Genomic DNA, 19,528 nt, shown 5'->3' with positions numbered 1-19,528 from the left:
CTTCCTCTGTCAACTTCAGTTCATCCAAAACCCTGCTGCCGGTATCCTAACTCGCACCAAGTCCTGTTCACCCACCACCCTTGTGCTTGCTGACCTACATTGGCTCCTGGTCCTCCAATGCCTCCAATTTAAAATTCTCATTCTCGTGTTTAAATCCTTTCATGGCCTTTCTGCCCATCTCCGTAACCACCTCCAGCCCCACAAACTGCAAGCTCAGAAACAGGCCATTTGGCCCAACAGGTCTATACTGGTGTTTATGCACCACATGAGCCTCTTCCCACCCTACTTCATCTAGGTACGGTAGCATAGTGGTTATGTTGCTGGACTAGTAATCCAGAGTCATGAGTTCAAATCCCGCCACAGCAGCTGGGAAATTTAAATTCAATTAATTAAAATAAAATCTGGAATTAAAACACTAGTATCAGTAATGGTGGCCATGAAACTACCCATCTGGTTCACCAATGCCCTTTAGGGGAGGAAACCTGCCATCCTTACCCGGTCTGGCCTATATGTGACACCAGACCCACAGCAATGTGGTTGATTCTTAATTGCCCTCTGAAATGGCCTAAAAAAGTCATAATAAGAATAAAACCAGACCACTAGGTACTGGACACGACAAAACCGGACCACTAGGTACTGGACACGACAAAACCGGACCACTAGGTACTGGACACGACAAAGGCAAACCAAGCCCAGTCGAACCTGCAAAATCCTCCTCACTAACACCTGGGGACTTGTGCCAAAATTGGGAGCGCTGTCCCACAGACTAGTCAAGCAATGAGGAGTGTACAGGAGCAGCACCAGGCGTACCTAAAAATGAGGTGCCAATCTGGTGAAGCTACAACTCAGGACTACATGCATGCTAAACAGTGGAAACAACATGCTATAGACTAGAGCTAAGCGATTCCACAACCAACGGATCAGATCAAAGCTCTGCAGTCCTGCCACATCCAGTCGTGAATGGTGGTGGACAATTAAACAACTAACGGGAGGAGGAGGCTCTGCAAACATCCCCATCCTCAATGATGGCAGAGTCCAGCACGTGAGTGCAAAAGACAAGGCTGAAGCGTTTGGCAACCATCTTCAGCCAGAAGTGTTGAGTGGATGATCTATCTCGGCCTCCTCCCGATAACCCCACCATCACAGAAGCCAGTCTTCAGCCAATTCGATTCACTCCACATGATATCAAGAAACGGCTGAGTGCACTGGATACAGCAAAGGCTATGGGCCCTGACAACATCCCAGCTGTAGTGCTGAAGACTTGTGCTCCAGAACTAGCTGCGCCTCTAGCCAAGCTATTCCAGTACAGCTACAACACTGGCATCTGCCCGACAATGTGGAAAATTGCCCAGGTATGTCCTGTCCACAAAAAGCAGGACAAATCCAATCCGGCCAATTACCGCCCCATCAGTCTACTCTCAATCATTAGCAAAGTGATGGAAGGTGTCGTCGACAGTGCTATCAAACGGCACTTGCTCACTGATGCTCAGTTTGGGTTCCGCCAGGACCACTCGGCCCCAGACCTCATTACAGCCTTGGTCCAAACATGGACAAAAAAGCTGAATTCCAGAGGTGAGGTGAGAGTGACTGCCCTTGACATCAAGGCAGCATTTGACCGAGTGTGGCACCAAGGAGCCCTAGTAAAATGGGAATCAAGGGGAAAACTCTCCAGTGGCTGGAGTCATACCAAGCACAAAGGAAGATGGTAGTGGTTGTTGGAGGCCAATCATCTCAGCCCCAGGGCATTGCTGCAGGAGTTCCTCAGGGCAGTGTCCTAGGCCCAACCATCTTCAGCTGCTTCATCAATGACCTTCCCTCTCTCATAAGGTCAGAAATGGGGATGTTCGCTGATGATTACACAGTGTTCAGTTCAATTCGCAACCCCTCAGATAATGAAGCAGTCCGAGCCCGCATGCAGCAAGACCTGGACAACATCCAGACTTGGGCTCATAAGTGGCAAGTAACATTCGCACCAGACAAGTGGCAGGCAATGACCATCTCCAACAAGAGAGAGTCTGACCACCTCCCCTTGACATTCAACGGCATTACCATCGCTGAATTCCCCACCATCAACATCCTGGGGGGTCACCATTGACCAGAAACTTAACTGGACCAGCAATATAAATACTGTGGCTACAAGAGCAGGTCAGAGGCTGGGTATTCTGCGGTGAGTGACTCACCTCCTGACTCCCCAAAGCCTTTCCACCATCTACAAGGCACAAGTCAGGAGTGTGATGGAATACTCTCCACTTGCCTGGATGAGTGCAGCTCTAACAACACTCAAGTAGCTCAACACCATCCAGGACAAAGCAGCCCGCTTGATTGGCACCCCATCCACCACCCTAAACATTCACTCCCTTCACCACCGGCACACAGTGGCTGCAGTGTGTACCATCCACAGGATGCACTGCAGCAACTCGCCAAGGCTTCTTCGACAGCACCTCCCAAACCCTCGACCTCTACCACCTAGAAGGACAAGAGCAGTAGGCACATGGGAACAACACCACCTGCACGTTCCCCTTCAAGTCACACACCATCCCGACTTGGAAATATATCGCCGTTCCTTCATCGTCGCTGGGTCAAAATCCTGGAACTCCCTTCCTAACAGCACTGTGGGAGAACCTTCACCACACGGACTGCAGCGGTTCAAGAAGGCGGCTCACCACCACCTTCTCAAGGACAATTAGGGATGAGCAATAAATGCCGGCCTTGCCAGCGATGCCCACATCTCGTGAACAAATATTTTTAAAAATTACCCGATCTGCATGATGATCAGAATGTCACAAATGTATTTAGTTATCAAAGTTACGCGATACCATTGAATATCAGTGTTTTTATATAAATTCTTGCTCCTGGCCTGTGGTGCTGACTTTTCCTGACCTGTGGCGTCACAGGAGGAGACCTGCCTGTGCTATCTTCCCCAAATGGCCATACTTAATGTATGAATCTTTACAGCGAGTGCTGGCAGGATGTCCGGCTGCGGCAGGTATCACGGTCTCACTTGTTACTTTCCTCACTGAAAGTCGACACGTTCACACTTCTGGTCAGGGTCGTGGATAGCAATCAGGAGCAGCACCCTTTATTCAAGGACGCTGAGGCCAATTAGAGCAGCCAATTGTTATGCACGAGAAGTCAAAATCAAGTGAGGTCTTCAGGTGAAATGGGACTAGAGGGCAGGAAATAATTGGGCAGTTGTAATTCAGTCCCCATTTTAAAGACATACATTCTGCCTTTTACATTTTCATTATAAATTCCAATGTCCACATTTATAATGGGAACTACCTATGTAAACTTGTCATGCTGTAATTACACCCTTCCACCATTGGTGCCGCTGCAGAATAATTACATAGAGTCATAGAGTTATACAGCACGGATAGAGGCCCTTCGGCCCATCGTGTCCGCGCCGGTCTTCAAGCCCTGTCTACTCTAATCCCATATTCCAGCATTTGGTCCGTAGCCTTGTATGCTATGGCATTTCAAGTGCTCATCCAAATGCTTCTTGAATGTTGTGAGGGTTCCTGCCTCCACAACCCTCTCAGGCAGTGAGTTCCAGACTCCAACCACCCTCTGGGTGAAAAAGTTCTTTCTCAAATCCCCTCTAAACCTCCCGCCTTTTACCTTGAATCTATGTCCCCTTGTTATAGAACCCTCAACGAAGGGAAAAAGCTCCTTAGTATCCATGTTTATCACAGTATCATTGTAGGTGTAGTGCAGGAGGAGGCCATTTGGCCCATTGTACCTGTGCCAGCTCTTTGAAAGAGCGATCCAATCAGTCACATTTCCCTGCTTTTTCCCCATAGCCCTGTAATTTTTTTCCCTTTAAGTATTTATCTAACTCCCTTTTGAAAGTTACTACTGACTCTGTTTCCACCACCCTTTCAGGCAGTGCATTCCAGATCATTACAATTCAATGGGTAAAAAAATGTTTCCTCATGTCGCCTCTGGCTTTTTTGCCAATCACCTTAAATCTGTGTCCTCTGGTTACTGACCTGTCTGCCACTGGAAACAGTTTCTCCTTATTTACTCTGTCAAAACCGTTCATGATTTTGAACATTTCAATCAAATCTTCTCTTAATCTTCTCTGTTCTAAGGAGAACATCCCCAGCTTCTCCAATCTATCCACATAACTGAAGTCCCTCATCCCTGGCACCATTTTAGTAAATCTCTTCTGCACCCTCTCTAAGCCCTTGATGTCCTTACTAAAGTGTGATGCCCAGAATTGAAAATAATACTCCAGCTGAGGCCCAACCAGTGTTCTATAAAGGCTCAGCATAACTTCCTTGCTTTTATAGCCTATGCCTCTATTAATAAAGCCCAGTATCCCATATGCTTTTTTAACAGTCTTCTCAACTTGTCCAGCTACTCTCAAAGATTTGTGTATGTGCACCCCCAGGTCTGTCTGTTCCTGCACCCCCTTTAAAATTGTACCATTTAGTTTATATTGCCCCTCTTCACTCTTCCTACCAAAATGCATCATTTTACACTTCTCTGTGTTAAATTTCACCTGCCATGAGTCTGCCCATTTCACCAGTCTGTCTCTGTCCTCGTGAAGTCTGTTACTATCCTCACTACTACATTTGCGAGTTTCATGACATCTGCAAACTTCGAAATCATACCCCCTAAACCCAAGTATGGGTCATTATTATATATCAAAAAGAGCAGTGGTCTTAATACTGACCCCTGGGGAACACCACTGTATACTTCCCTCCAGTCTGAAAAACAACCGTTCACCACTACTCTCTGCTTTCTCTCCCTGAGCCAATTTTGTATCCACGCTGTCATTGTCACTTTAATCTCATGGGCTTTAATTTTGCTCACAAGTCTATTATGTGGCACTTTATCAGGTGCCTTTTGAAAGTCCACACACAGAACATCAACCGCACTACCCTCGTCAACCCTCTCCGTTACTTCATCAAACAACTAGCATTGGCATTTTCCTTCATAAATGTGGGCACAGGAATTTACAATGGGAAAAGGTTGACAGGGAGTCCAGACAGATGTAAGGTACAGATGATTTGTTTTTCCACATCAGGAAGTACGTGTACACAATGAAATCTCAAAAATTAAAACTTTCCCGAGACCATCCATCCCCTCATCCTCAAAATAACTCGTGTCCATGATATATAGTACACCCTTTAACCAGCAGGAGCCAGCACCCACAGGATGAGAGGAGATTAAAATGTCTAACTTTTGTTTTTAATCGAGTTTTATTTCAGCACGGAGCGTTATAGATTTGTTTTATAATTGTGCATAAAAAATAAAACGGAGTACACAGAGTTCAGTTATTACATTGTTTACTAAACGCTCCCAAAATTTGCACAGACCTCGCCTGCCCCGGGCACAGCCTCACTGCATTGAGCTGCTCCAAATTAATATTCAGGGGACTGTCAATCAACGCGTTGCTGGGCGACCTGAACCGGGGTTTACAAATTAACCAATTCTAAATGTGCAATGCAGCCTCTTTGCAAGTTTAAAATATTGCATTTAAATATATATATATATAACATCAAATGTATAACCTTTATGCACCGTTTTGCATGCACGGTATTTATTAATGAACACATAAAACTGCAGCTTTCTCACGGCAAGAAGAAGTAAATCTGACGGCAACGTGGAATAAATATTAATGAGGAGGAGGTGGGACCCGCCCACTGGGCAGCGCACAAGCCGATTGGCTGACCGGCAAGATGAATGGATGGTAGTATTCAGCTGCCGGGCGGTGATTGGAGGGTCGAGCTGTCAGTCAGAATGACGCGGTGGCGTGGGCGGGGCCGGGGTGCCGGCGGGAGCGGGAGCGAGCGCGGGCCGCGGGCGCGCGCACAGACGGTCTTGCTGTCGGACGGTTTGGCGGGGTTCCCCGGTTGGTTGCGGACTGTCGGGCCCGTGTGTTGAGGGAGATTTCCCCCCCGGGGGTGGAAGGCGTAGCACCATGGCCAAAGACCAGCTCAGGCCGCGGCTCTGTGTCATCAGCAAAGGCGCCACCGGCTACGGCTTCCACCTGCACGGGGAGAAGGGCAAGACGGGCCAGTTCATCCGGCTGGTGGAGGCGGCCTCGCCGGCCGAGAAAGCGGGGCTGAAAGCCGGCGACAAGGTGATGCAGGTCAACGGCGACAATGTGGAGCAGGACAGCCACCAGCAAGTGGTGCAGAAGATCAAGGCGGTGGCCAACGAGACCCGACTGCTGGTGGTGGACCGGGAGACGGACGAGCTGCTGAGAGGCCTGGGGCTGGCGTGTAAGGAAGAGTACATCCACGGTATCCCCGACACGGAGCAGGGCGAGGGGCAGCAGGAGGACACCGAGGACAAAGCACCGGCAACCGAGCTCAAACAGGCCGACAGTGTGTCCCAGACAAGCAGCGAGAAGGTATGAGGGGAGGGGGAGGAGTGAGCGCGGCCCGGGACAAGTGCCCGGCGCTGGGGGTGGAGGAGAGAGAGAGAGAGTGGCCGGTGGATGTAGCCCCTCTCTGGGGGGATGTTACTCCCGCCCCTCTCTCGGGGGGATGTTACTCCCGCCCCTGGCTCGGGGGGATGTTACTCCCGCCCCTGGCTCGGGGGGATGTTACTCCCGCCCCTGGCTCGGGGGGATGTTACTCCCGCCCCTGGCTCGGGGGGATGTTACTCCCGCCCCTGGCTCGGGGGGATGTTACTCCCGCCCCTGGCTCGGGGGGATGTTACTCCCGCCCCTGGCTCGGGGGGATGTTACTCCCGCCCCTGGCTCGGGGGGATGTTACTCCCGCCCCTGGCTCGGGGGGATGTTACTCCCGCCCCTGGCTCGGGGGGATGTTACTCCCGCCCCTGGCTCGGGGGGATGTTACTCCCGCCCCTGGCTCGGGGGGATGTTACTCCCGCCCCTGGCTCGGGGGGATGTTACTCCCGCCCCTGGCTCGGGGGGATGTTACTCCCGCCCCTGGCTCGGGGGGATGTTACTCCCGCCCCTGGCTCGGGGGGATGTTACTCCCGCCCCTGGCTCGGGGGGATGTTACTCCCGCCCCTGGCTCGGGGGGATGTTACTCCCGCCCCTGGCTCGGGGGGATGTTACTCCCGCCCCTGGCTCGGGGGGATGTTACTCCCGCCCCTGGCTCGGGGGGATGTTACTCCCGCCCCTGGCTCGGGGGGATGTTACTCCCGCCCCTGGCTCGGGGGGATGTTACTCCCGCCCCTGGCTCGGGGGGATGTTACTCCCGCCCCTGGCTCGGGGGGATGTTACTCCCGCCCCTGGCTCGGGTTTGGTGCTGAGCCGGGAGCTGAGGTTCTAGGAGTAAGGGGAGAGGGGAGCTGGAGCCGCCGGGGCTCCGGAGAGGTCGCCAGTGTCACTGGGCCGGTCTGCAGGGTGACACAGGTCGGGACTGACTCTGACTCTGGACACTGCACCGGTGTGAGAGCCCAGCTCGGAGCCTGCTTTATATAAAGTGCTTTGTGCACCAGGTGTTGAGAGCTGGGCTTCCCTGCTCGGCTCCTGGCCCCCGCGGCCGGTAGCAGGGTGAGTGAGCAGCCCTGCATATCCCGGGGATGAGGGATTTTACTGGGTCCCACAGAGCAGACCTCGATTAGCGAGTTCTCAGGTTGACAGTGGAACGAAGCTGCGCCTCAAAGCCTGCTGAGGGATTCTGTTATTACTCAGGGTCCGCCCACCTCAGCTGTAGGAGGCTGTTGTTGTTTGGTTTCCCCTCCTCCTGCGCTAAGGTGGAGCAAGGGGCAGTGTTCCTGGATGTCGGCAGACCCCTAGCACTGAGCCCAAGTGAGACTCCCTTTGGTACCATCAGACATTCACCAGACTGATCAGCGGCCGAGTATTTATTGTACAGGTGTGCATTGGATGACCACAGATCAGACATTTATCCAGGTGTTGGGGTTGGAATCTGTGCAGCCAGTGTTAAAGCCTTCTATTGGCTAGGTGTGTGATGGGACGAGTCCAGCTTTACTGTGGTGGGACTGCAGGTCCAATTAGCCCCACAAGAGCTGCTTCTATACTGAAGGGGTGGCAGTGGGTGATCCCTACTGGACCTCTTAGTGAGCTGTTAGCTTAGAGCTCCAAGTCTTACAGTACTTTCTCATCTGAGATTGGAGAGAAAGGATTTGCCCTTTTAGTGCCAGTCAGTTACTTAAAAGTTATGGGTTCAAGCCCCACTCCAGAGGCTTGAGCACATAATCCAGGGAGGGAGTGCTGTGCTGTCGGAGGTGCCGTCTTTCAGCTGAGAACTTAAACCGAGGCCCAGTCTGCCTCCTCATGAGAACATAAAAGATCCCATGGCACTATTTCGAAGAAGAGTGGGGGAGTTCTCACTGGTATCCTGGCCAATATTTATCCCTCAACCAAAAAGAGATGATCTGGTTATTATCACGTTGCTGTTTGTGGGACCTTGCTGTGCGCAAATTGGCTGCCGTGTTTTCTACATTACAACAATGACCACACTTCAAAAGTACTTCATTGGCTGTAAAGTGGTTTGGTAAGTCTTGAGGTCATGAAAGGCGCTATATAATGCAAAACTTTCTTTTCTTTACTGGCACACTTGGGGTGGTGGGGGGGGGGGGGGGGGGGGTCAGTGGGGTTCATATTCACTGTGGGGGTCCATTGCTTCTCGTCCCTTGCCCAGTGGGAGAGCTTGAGTCTGGTTGGTAAGGATTTGCCATGACTCTTGCCCGCTGCTTGAACCGATGGAGATGGTGAACAACTTACAAATCTTTTTTCCTTTGGGCCCCCTCACTTTTAAAAAGAAGGTGCTCAGTTAATTGCATCGAATGAGAAGTAGTGAAGTGCTGGATTTACTTTCAAACATACATAGAAAATTCATGAGTTTGTGTCGTTGTAAGTGGCTCACTTCATTCACTTGTCAGACCTGAATACAATGCCTCAACGTTTCTTCTCCTGGGTGTAGGTTAAGTATCAGCTGAGACACTGAGCTTGTACAGTAGATCATTCTCTTCCTCAAACTTGTAACTCACTGCTGTCACTGGGCTTAATTAGCCCATCAAAGTATCAATATCAGTGCAGTATAGATAGAAAAATCACAAACCAGCACACTTATAGTGTGATATAGTTCACGGCTCTTAATTCATCTCAAATTGTCTTCACCTCAAGTGACAGACCTGTACCCACTAGTGCTGTGCCCCGGTGTTAGTCAGTGACAGAGCTGTGCCCCGGTGTTAGTCAGTGACAGAGCTGTGCCCCGGTGTTAGTCAGTGACAGAGCTGTGCCCCGGTGTTAGTCAGTGACAGAGCTGTGCCCCAGTGTTAGTCAGTGACAGAGCTGTGCCCTGGTGTTAGTCAGTGACCGAGCTGTGCCCCGGTGTTAGTCAGTGACAGAGCTGTGCCCCAGTGTTAGTCAGTGACAGAGCTGTGCCCCGGTGTGAGTCAGTGACAGAGCTGTGCCCCGGTGTGAGTCAGTGACAGAGCTGTGCCCCGGTGTTAGTCAGTGACAGAGCTGTGCCCCGGTGTTAGTCAGTGACAGAGCTGTGCCCCGGTGTTAGTCAGTGACAGAGCTGTGCCCCGGTGTTAGTCAGTGACAGAGCTGTGCCCCGGTGTTAGTCAGTGACAGAGCTGTGCCCCGGTGTTAGTCAGTGACAGAGCTGTGCCCCGGTGTGAGTCAGTGACAGAGCTGTGCCCCGGTGTTAGTCAGTGACAGAGCTGTGCCCCGGTGTTAGTCAGTGACAGAGCTGTGCCCCGGTGTTAGTCAGTGACAGAGCTGTGCCCCGGTGTTAGTCAGTGACAGAGCTGTGCCCCGGTGTTAGTCAGTGACCGAGCTGTGCCCCGGTGTTAGTCAGAGACAGAGCTGTGCCCCGGTGTTAGTCAGTGACAGAGCTGTGCCCCAGTGTTAGTCAGTGACAGAGCTGTGCCCCGGTGTTAGTCAGTGACAGAGCTGTGCCCCGGTGTTAGTCAGTGACAGAGCTGTGCCCCGGTGTTAGTCAGTGACCGAGCTGTGCCCCGGTGTTAGTCAGTGACAGAGCTGTGCCCCGGTGTTAGTCAGTGACAGAGCTGTGCCCCGGTGTTAGTCAGTGACAGAGCTGTGCCCCGGTGTTAGTCAGTGACAGAGCTGTGCCCCGGTGTTAGTCAGTGACCGAGCTGTGCCCCGGTGTTAGTCAGTGACAGAGCTGTGCCCCGGTGTTAGTCAGTGACAGAGCTGTGCCCCGGTGTTACACTTCCTTATCCTTGACCTGTCTGCAGCCTTTGACATGGTTGACCATACTATCCTTCTCCAATGCCTCTTCCTCCGTTGTCCAGCTGGGTGGGACTACGCTCGTCTGGTTCCATTCTTATCTATCCAGTTGTAGCCAGAGAATCACCTGCAATGGCTTCTCTTCCCGCTCCCGCACCGTTACTTCTGAAGGTGCCCAAAGATCTATCCTTGGCCCCCTCCTATTTCTCATCAACACGCTGCCCCTCGGTGACATCATCCGAATACACAACGTCATATTCCACGTACTGACAACACCCAGCTCTACCTCACCACCACCTCTCTCGACCCCTCGCCTGCCTCTGATTTGTCACGCTGCTTGTTCGACATCCAGTACAGGATGAGCAGAAATTTCCACCCACTAAATATTGGGAAGACCGAAGCCATTGTTTTCGGTCCCCGCCACAAACTCCGTTCCCTAGCCACCGACTCCACCCCTCTCCCTGGCCACTGTTTCAGGGTGAACCAAACTGGTTGGAGGGTGGGTGGTTGGTTGGGTTGTTTGGGGGGGTGGTGTGGTGGTTGGTTGGGGCTTGGTTGGGGGGTGGGGAGAAGCTCAGTTGTGGGGGGTGGGAAGGGAGGGAGGGAGGGAGAGAGAAGAGAGGCTGGGAGAGGTCGATGGGGACATCTTCAATATTCGCCAGCCCCACTGCAACATGACCTTGGTTCAAATATCTCTGGAAGATGGTGCCTCCAACATTCTGACACCACAACCTTCTATGTCAAGTTGTCAGTCCTGACAATGGCAGGCGAGCTGAGATGGACTATAAAGTTGCACAGTGGCTTGGATGCATTGTGTAAGTATCATTCTGGAGTGAAGCCAGACAAATCGAATTCTGGCCAGCAGTGTGAGACCATTGTCATGGATCAAGCTTTATCCCAACACCTGGTTTCACTTTAATAGCAAAACAGCAAGCAGTGCCCTATAAATGAAAACCTGCATCTTTATTCAGTGCCTTGTCTGGTTTATGTGCCCAGATTTAGCGATTGCCTCATTAACTGGAGAATACGTACAATGCCTGCCACATTCTCCATCTCCTTCAAAGGCTGAAAATAACCACCTGCTCTGTTTTTGCAGGCTAAGCTACTGAGTCAGTTTTACCTATATGTGAAATAACATACAGAAGCAAAATAGATATCAAAACAGCTCAGTAATTTAATTCTGGGTGATGTACTCTATAGCAGGTAGAATGCAATTGGTGACTGTTAACTACTACTCCGGTGTATCAAGCTTCCAGCAGTTACACACTTTTCCACCCCACTTTTGGGGCATTCAGTGCCAGGGAATGTCAGGGCCCTGCTAATCTGAACCCACAAATATAGGCTGGTTCAGACCCCTTCACATGGAGCGTATGTCGGCTGTGTTCTGCCTGACATGCTTAGGTGGTGGGGGAATGAAATTAGTCCCACCAGACCTTCATGACTTGGTAGGGGAGATGGCCATGGATTGACAATTTGTGACCCCCGCCCCAAACATGTTTAATTGCAACGTTGTCACCGCTGTGTCGATCTGCATATATTAACATTAAGCAAGCTGTTCCAGCCACCAAAGTAACTTGAACTTAGCTTCTCAACTGGGCAAAATTCAGGAAATCACGGTAACACACTGTTCAAATCACTGTCTGAAAATCTCCGAGCAGGAACTGATGAGTTTGAAATTCCTCAAAGATAAAGATCAGTTTGAATTTCCAACTAGGCTCCCATGATGACAAGTAATTCTATGAAAAGAAACATTTACAAGTTGTTTACAATGAATTGACTTTTTTTTGAATTGCGATCTTTTTATTTGTTCACTCTGTGTTAATGGAAGGATGTCCAGTGTAAATATAGAACTAGATTACACTGCTGTTCCTCATGGGCTTGGTAATCTATTGTCAGATAAAATCACACTTTTTTAACCTGAAAACCTGAAATTTGCTTTTGATGACTAGAGAGAGACTTTATGGAAGGTTAGGATATGTTTTCTAACTGAAAGTAGTTACCAGAAGGGGTTTGCTGTTTTTCTCCTGGGCAACGTTACTGACCGCTTACTTGGAGCTCCTTGTTAGACACTCTCGTAGGTACGGGCGAGTAAGAAGGTTCGCAAAGACCCACAACCTAACAGTAGCTTTAAGCAGGTTCCTGTCTGGTGCTGGTATAATGGTGCTGTTCACTTCCTGGTGTGTAGTTTGTGGTTTCTCAGTTATACTCCACAGGTTGGGTTTGGTATGCTGTTTGTGATAACTGCTGTTTTGTTTGTCTGAAATGAAGTAACTGGTTAGTTTTTGGGTGTGGAGAAAGATTTTTTTTAATGCTCCAGGTGAGGGGCATCATCACTGGGGCATCATCAAACACTTGAGTACAAAAGCAAGGAAGTTATGCTAAACCTTTATAATTCAATGGTTAGGCCTCAGCTGGAGTATTGTGTCCAATTCTGGGCACCACCCTTTAGGAAGGATGTCAAGGCCTTAGGGAGGGTGCAGGGGAGATTTACTAGTATGGTACCAGGGATGAGCGGCTTCAGTTATGTAAAGAGACTCAGAAGCTGGGGTTGTTCTCCTCAGAGCAGAGAAGGTTAAGGGGAGATTTTATAGAGGTGTTCAAAATCATGAAGAGTCTAGACAATAAATAAGGAGGATTTGTTTCTACTGGCAGGAGGGTCAATAACCAGAGGCCACTCATTTAAGGTAATTGGGAAAAGAACCAGAGGTATGATGAGAATTTTTTTTAACAGAGCCAGTTATATAATCTGGAATGCACTGAAAGGGTGGTAGATGCAGATTCAATAGTAACTTTCAAAGGGGAATTGGATAAATACTTGAAAAGAAATTTATAGGGCTATGGGGAAAGAGCAAGGGAGTGGAACTAATTGGATAGCTGTTTCAAAGAGCCAGCACAGGCACAATGGGCCGAATGGCGTTCTGTGCTGTATCGTTCATTCTATGATTCTACTGTTCAGTTTCTTTCTATGACCCTCGGGCTTGCTGTACTCAGAACAGTGACAGAATCGGTGAGCTAATTCGACTGCATTGATTTTATTACATCTAGTTAAATGTCACCCCCCCCCCCCCCCCCGGCCGTTTCTCTCCTGAAGCCCCTGATTTGTGCTGTGTTACATTTCCACATGCACCTGCAGTCCAATGGAACCTCTCCCGAGAGCCTGGTTATTGGCAGGCTATTTGATGGTGTAGAGTGTCACTTGTGCTGGGCTTCTCCCCCACAGACACCAGCAGCTCCCTCCCCTAGCATTGGAAAGGTGGGGGGTCTCGCAGACAAACCTGATGCTGTCCTCCCCACTCACATTTTGAAACCCTGTCGCTGTGAGGTGGGGCAGGAACTCCGACTGTTTTCCTCGCACGTGCTGTGTACATACAGGAATTATTGTCGAAGTTTGACTGTTAACAAAGTAAAATTTACAATTCAGCTGATGCCCGTCCCTATATGTCACATCCACCCCCCGAGTGATGGATTAATATATAATTGAAATAGATTCATCCAGTTCTGATGATGTCATCTTATTAGGTTTCCACCCTTTAACAAAAGTGTCTCCCTTTTACCTCCTTTTACCTCTTTCCCTTCCTTCCTCCACCACTTGGGGTTCATTTTCTTGAGCTGTTCCCTAAAATTTAATATCCATGCTGGGCGATGGATATCTCTCTCTCTCCCTGTGGGTGCCTCTCAGATCCATCACAGCCGCTTAAGGGAGTTGTTCCAGGGGTGAACAGAATCCCCCGTGGGACTGTATTCATTGACTTCTTGTTGGTGAGCATCTGTTCTGGAGCTGACACTTTCGACATGTTCTCGTGTGCCTTGTACATGATGGAGGGTTTTTGGTGGGTGAAGGGAGAGCTTCCTTTATAGAAGTGTTGATGTAAAAATTCTGGGTGTAGTCAGGTAGGGAGAGTGAGAGCTCCATGTAGAGTGTGCTGTGGGGTAGAGACTCAAACTAATCTGAGGCTGACTGGAGTTGTGGGGCAACTGAGGGCTTGTGGCTGTGATTGAAGGCCGAGGTGCCTCTGTTTGTAGCGATTACTGTAAGGGAACGACTCCTGGGGTGAGGAGCATCAGTTACATGGCGAGACTGGAGAAGCTGGGATTGTTCTCCTTAGAACAGAGAAGGTTAAGGGGAGATTTAATAGAGGTGTTCAAAATTATGAAGGGTTTTGATGGAATAAATAAGGAGAAACTGTTTCCACTGGCAGGAGGGTCAGTAATCAGAGGGCGCAGGTTTAAGGTGATCGGCAAAAGAACCAGAGGCAAGATGAGGGGACTTTTTGTTAATGCAGTGAGTTGTTGTGATCTGGAACGCACGGCCTGAATAGGTGGTGGAAGCAGATTCAGTAGTAACCTTCAGATGGGAGTTGGATAAATACTTAAAGGAAAAATTTTCAGGGCCACGGGGAAAGAGCATGGGAGTGGGACTAATTGGATAGATCATTCAAAGAGCTGGCACAGGCAAGATGGGCTGAATGGCCTCCTGTGCTGTATCATTCCACGATTCTACTGTTCGTGTTTTGAAAGTGTTGCTTTAATCATATATATGTGAAGATGAGCTGGCTTTGTGTCTGAAGCTCCTTGTCCCATTTCAGCACTTTAATCCTTGTTATTGGAGATGATGCAATGTGTTGGACTGTTAAATTAAGCTGAGCGAGTGTTTGCTTAGTATGACGCGTTGTGCAAAGTCGAGGAGTGTGTATGAATTCATGTTTCAAAAGGTCAAACTAAGCAAATTTCGTAACTTGTTATCCCAGCATTAATACATAGAGGAAATATTGATCCTAAATATATTTTTGTTTCTTTGCCCGGCCGTGTTCATATTTGTACAAAGAATTGTAGAAAAGGGACCGAGTGCTGGATGGGAGCCTGTGCACTCAGTCCCCACCTCTTGATTTGTACAGTTCCACAAACGCTGTTGGTGCTCTGCTGCCTAGCTCAAACCCAGATGGTGAGTCTGGCTATTCTATCATGAGAGGCATCTCTGAAGAGCCCGGCCCTGTTCCCGGCCGACCTCCGAACTGGGGTCACAGGATGGCAGATGGATGCGACGACCCTTGTTGATTTTGAGCCTTTTAATGTTCTGTCTGAGATCAAGTAACAGGACAGACACGGGGCATTGAACCTGGAACCTTTCCAGTCTGTAGGCCTCAGGCGCACCCTGAGCCCTGGATTTACTGCTTGAGCCAAAAAGGGAGCTCCCTTTTTTTTTGTTTTCATTAAATGTTCGATGTCGAGTAAATTAGGATCCATAACCAGCCGTGGTTTTGCATAATGTTCTGCCCAGGATCTGCCGATGTAGAAAAAGTCACATCATGTTGCAACTGTTGTGTGAAGCGGTTTGTCACCTCCAGACTTGACTCTTCCAATGCTCTCCTGACCGGCCTGCCATCCTCCACTCTCCATAAATTTGAGCTCATCCAAAACTTTGCTGTCTGTATTCCAACTCGCACCAAGTCCTGTTCACCCATCACCCCTGTGCTCGCTGACCTACGTTGGCTCCTGGTCCACTAATGCCTCTTCTCATTCATATGTTCAAATCCCTCCATGGCCTCTCCCCTCCCTATCTCTGTAACCTCCTCTAGCCCTACTACCCTCCGAGATCTCTACGCTCCTCCAATTCTGGCCTCTTGTGCACCCCCCTGCTCCCATCATGGTGTCAGCCGTGGTTTAGTGGGTAGCTCTCTCTCTTCTGAGTCAGAAAGTTGTGGGTTCAAGTCCCACTCTAGATATTTGAGCACAAAATCTAGGCTAAGGGAGTGCTGCACTGTTGGAGGTGCCGTCTTTTGGCTGAGACGTTAAACTGAGGCCCCGACTGCCCTCTGAGGTGGACATAAAAGATTCCCATGACAGTATTCAAAGGAGAGCAGGGGAGTTCGCCCCGGTGTCCTGGCCAGTATTTATTCCGCAACCAATACCTTAAAAGAAAAAAAACAGATTATCTGATCCTTATCACATTGCTGTTTGTGGGATCTTGCTGTGCGCAAATTGGCTGCCACATTTCCTACATCACAGCAGTGACTGCACTTCAAAAGTACTTCATTGGCAGTAAAATGCTTTTGGGAGGTCATGAAAGGCGCAGTATAAATGCAAGTCTTTTTCTTTTCACCTTGCGATTTGGAATTCCCTCCCTAAACCCCTCTGCCTCTCCACCCCTCTATGCTCCTTTAAACCCACCTCCTTGACCAAGCTTTAAGTCACCCCTCCTAATCTCTCCTTTGCCTTGGGATGTTACAGGTGCTATATCAATGCAAGTTGTTGTTGGGTGCTGCTATGATGGAAGTGAATATGTGAATTTATATCCCTTCAGTTTCCCCCCTCCTCCTGAAGACACTACTTCTCAATAAAGTAACTGTTCTGAGTGCTACTCACTCTTCCTGTACCCACCCAACTGGCCATTCATGTGTCAGCTTGTGCACCAAGTGTCAGCAAGGTATTCAACCATGAAGGTCAGCATAGCCAAGCCTGATCCTGTCCTCACTCGAGATCCCCTGGGCTGCTACTCCTGCCAGTTTTACCTTTGTCTGCTCAGCTTGGGGACACTGAGAGCCATTTATGTAGCAGAGAGTGGATGTTCAAGCTGGGATTTGTGCTACTGCAGAATCTAGTCTGGGTTTATTTTGGATTATAATGTTGGACCCTAAACTTCTGATTAAAGAGCACCTTTGCTAGTTTTACTACATTCCATGTCCTTGAGTTAATATTATTCAGAGATGTGTGCACTGCCATATTTTAGAGATAATTTTAGTTAAGTGGTCCATAGTATGCTGGACTTTTCCCTCGACAGTCTCCAAGGCTGTTGACTATTAACAGACTCCAGTGTACTTTGACATTGTTTGTGAGAGAGAAACACTTGGTTTGGAAGGTGTGGGGGAAAGCTGGGCTATTTATTTTTCATCTTTTTTATGTTCTTATCAAGGTGAGAGGAGTTAGTGCTGGAAAAGGAACCTCTTTCCTTTTCAGGCATCTAATGTTGCAGCAAACACTCTCAGGGCAGGTACAGACGGGTTAGATACAGAGTAAAGCTCCCTCTACACTGTCCCATCAAACACTCCCAGGGCAGGTACAGCATGGGTTAGATACAGAGTAAAGCTCCCTCTACACTGTCCCATCAAACACTCCCAGGGCAGGTACAGCACGGGTTAGATACAGAATAAAGCTCCCTCTACACTGTCCCATCAAACACTCCCAGGGCAGGTACAGCACGGATTAGAAAGTCCCCAGCTATGCATTATGTTCTGACTGAGTATTATTTTCATCTTTACCTGCTGGACTATAAATGTGTTGGATGTTCCATGTTAATGTGGAACGGTTTTTGCCATGCGTTATTTAATAGCAGTCGATACGTGTCTGCAACGCCCCAGATTACTTGCCCTAATTTAGAGCTGCTTTACCTGACAAGATTTTACTCCCCAGTGAGTGAGGGGTGCCCGACCTCCCTCCTGAGGGGTCAGTTTGTCACGTTGACAGGTGTCATTGTTTTAAGGATGAAAGCCAGGTGTGTGCGGAAGGGGTTGGAGGAATTACCGGTGTGTTTAGTTGATTGGGTTGAATTGGACCCAAACACCCGGAACCGACCTCATATGGCAACTGCCTCTGAGTAACACTGCTTTTTTTGGACATGAGATTCCAAAGTAATGACCCTTATCGACTGAGTGTTGTGTTGTGGAACATCAAGTTTTTTTTTAAACTGTTCTGGAAAATTTTAAGACACTTTTTGATTAATTGTTAGCTTGGCTCTGTTTTAGTAACTCTCCCTCCCCCTCTGGGTCAGAAGGTCGTTGGTTCCAGGTGGGGTGGGTGGGGGGGTGCCGGTGGGGGGGGGCAGGGGGGTGTTGGGGGGGTTTAGGAGACTGCTGGTTGTGTCAGTGCCGAGGGGGTTTAGGAGACGGGGGGTTTAGGAGACTGCTGGTTGTGTCAGTGCCGGGGGGGTTTAGGAGACTGCTGGTTGTGTCAGTGCCGGGGGGGTTTAGGAGATTGCTGGTTGTGTCAGTGCCGGGGGTTTAGGAGACTGCTGGTTGTCAGTGCTGGGGGGGGGTTTAGGAGATTGCTGGTTGTGTCAGTGCCGGGGGGGTTTAGGAGACTGCTGGTTGTGTCGGTGCCGGGGGGTTTAGGCCTGATTTTCAATCTCTGGGAGTTGGCCTGTTGAGGTGGGGGAGCTTTCCATGCTTGCAGTAATCGAGTGTTGTGATAAATGGAACTGTTTGTAACATTTGTGAAGTTACAAAGGGCTTTGGCTGCAGTGGGTTGGAAGCTCCTGCCTACAGAGAAATACATTCGGCCCAACCAGTCTCTGTCAGTGTTTACCCTCCATCGCGAGCAAATAGTTCTAATCACGTTTACCCGCCATGTTCCCATTTCCCTTTAACCCTTTTCCTTCATTCACCTGTCCAATCTAATCTTCAATGTTGACCTAGTTTCTGCCTCAAACACTAACCCTGACAATGAATTCCACAGCCTCACAACTCTCTGTGTGAAGAAGTTTCTCCTGCCCTCTGTTCTGAATCTCTGACGTTTAATCTTGTATCTATGGCCCCTCGTTCTAGGCCCCTCAACTATTAGAAACAGTCTGTTTCCATCTACCCTGCCCCATTCTTTCATAATTTCGGGCAGTTTTAGTGCCCTGAAATCTCCATTATTCTAATCAAAAAATAAAGACCCAATTTTTCAAGTCTGTCTGTTTTTCTTCGTAGCCTCAGTCACGGTGGACACATGTTGTCTGGTTCTGAAAGAAAACTCCCAAACGGTGTCATGGCCGAGAGAGGGAGTGAGCAGGGCTTGGAGTGAATCCCAGTGGAGGAGTATCCTCACTGTAATCTGTCTGATCCTCTCATTACCGTCCCCAGGCTGGTTGCTGCTCAGACCCGTGCACTCAGTCAGCTGCAGAGAAAAACATCCCAAGGCCGCCTGCTTCCGGGCCTCAAACCTAAATTACAAAATGGTTTTATTTTCAGAAATCACACTGTTGCATTATAACAGTCATTCTCTCCGTTCTAGATACAGTCAGGCAGGCTCCCTGATAGCTTGACAACAACAACTTGCATTTATGTCGCGTCCCAAGGCGCTCCACAGGAGCAGTTATCAGACAAAGCTTGACAACGAGCGACATAAGGAGCTATTAGGACAGGTGGACAAAAGCTTCGTCAAAGAGGTAGATTTTAAGGTGGGGGGTGGTGGGGGGTGGTGGAGAAAGAAAATTCCAGAGCTTAGGGCCCAGGCAGCTGAAAGCATGGCCTCCAATGGTGGGGCGATGAAAATGGAAGATTGAAAATGGCCAGAATTGAAGGAGCGCAGAGATCTCGGAGGGTTGTAGGGCTGGAGGAGATTACAGAGATAGGGAGGGCTAGGCCATGGAGAGATTTTAAAATTGAGGCGTTGCTGGTC

The 19,528-nt window shown here is 49.3% G+C and overlaps 1 protein-coding gene across 1 annotated transcript in view; it reads left to right on the top strand.

Moving 5' to 3' along the window:
- Positions 1–5,785: 5,785 nt before the first annotated feature.
- Positions 5,786–19,528, top strand: part of LOC137341308 (Na(+)/H(+) exchange regulatory cofactor NHE-RF1-like) — a 139,843-nt gene continuing 126,100 nt past the window's right edge. The window contains exon 1 of the mRNA XM_068004428.1: positions 5,786–6,364. Within this exon, the coding sequence (XP_067860529.1) occupies positions 5,930–6,364 (435 nt within the window). The 5' untranslated portion in view covers positions 5,786–5,929. The remainder of the gene's footprint in view (positions 6,365–19,528) is intronic.

This window comes from Heptranchias perlo, chromosome 23 (genome assembly GCF_035084215.1).
Source record: "Heptranchias perlo isolate sHepPer1 chromosome 23, sHepPer1.hap1, whole genome shotgun sequence".
Classification (NCBI taxonomy): Eukaryota; Metazoa; Chordata; class Chondrichthyes; order Hexanchiformes; family Hexanchidae; genus Heptranchias; species Heptranchias perlo.
This window is presented reverse-complemented; position numbering and strand designations above follow the sequence as displayed.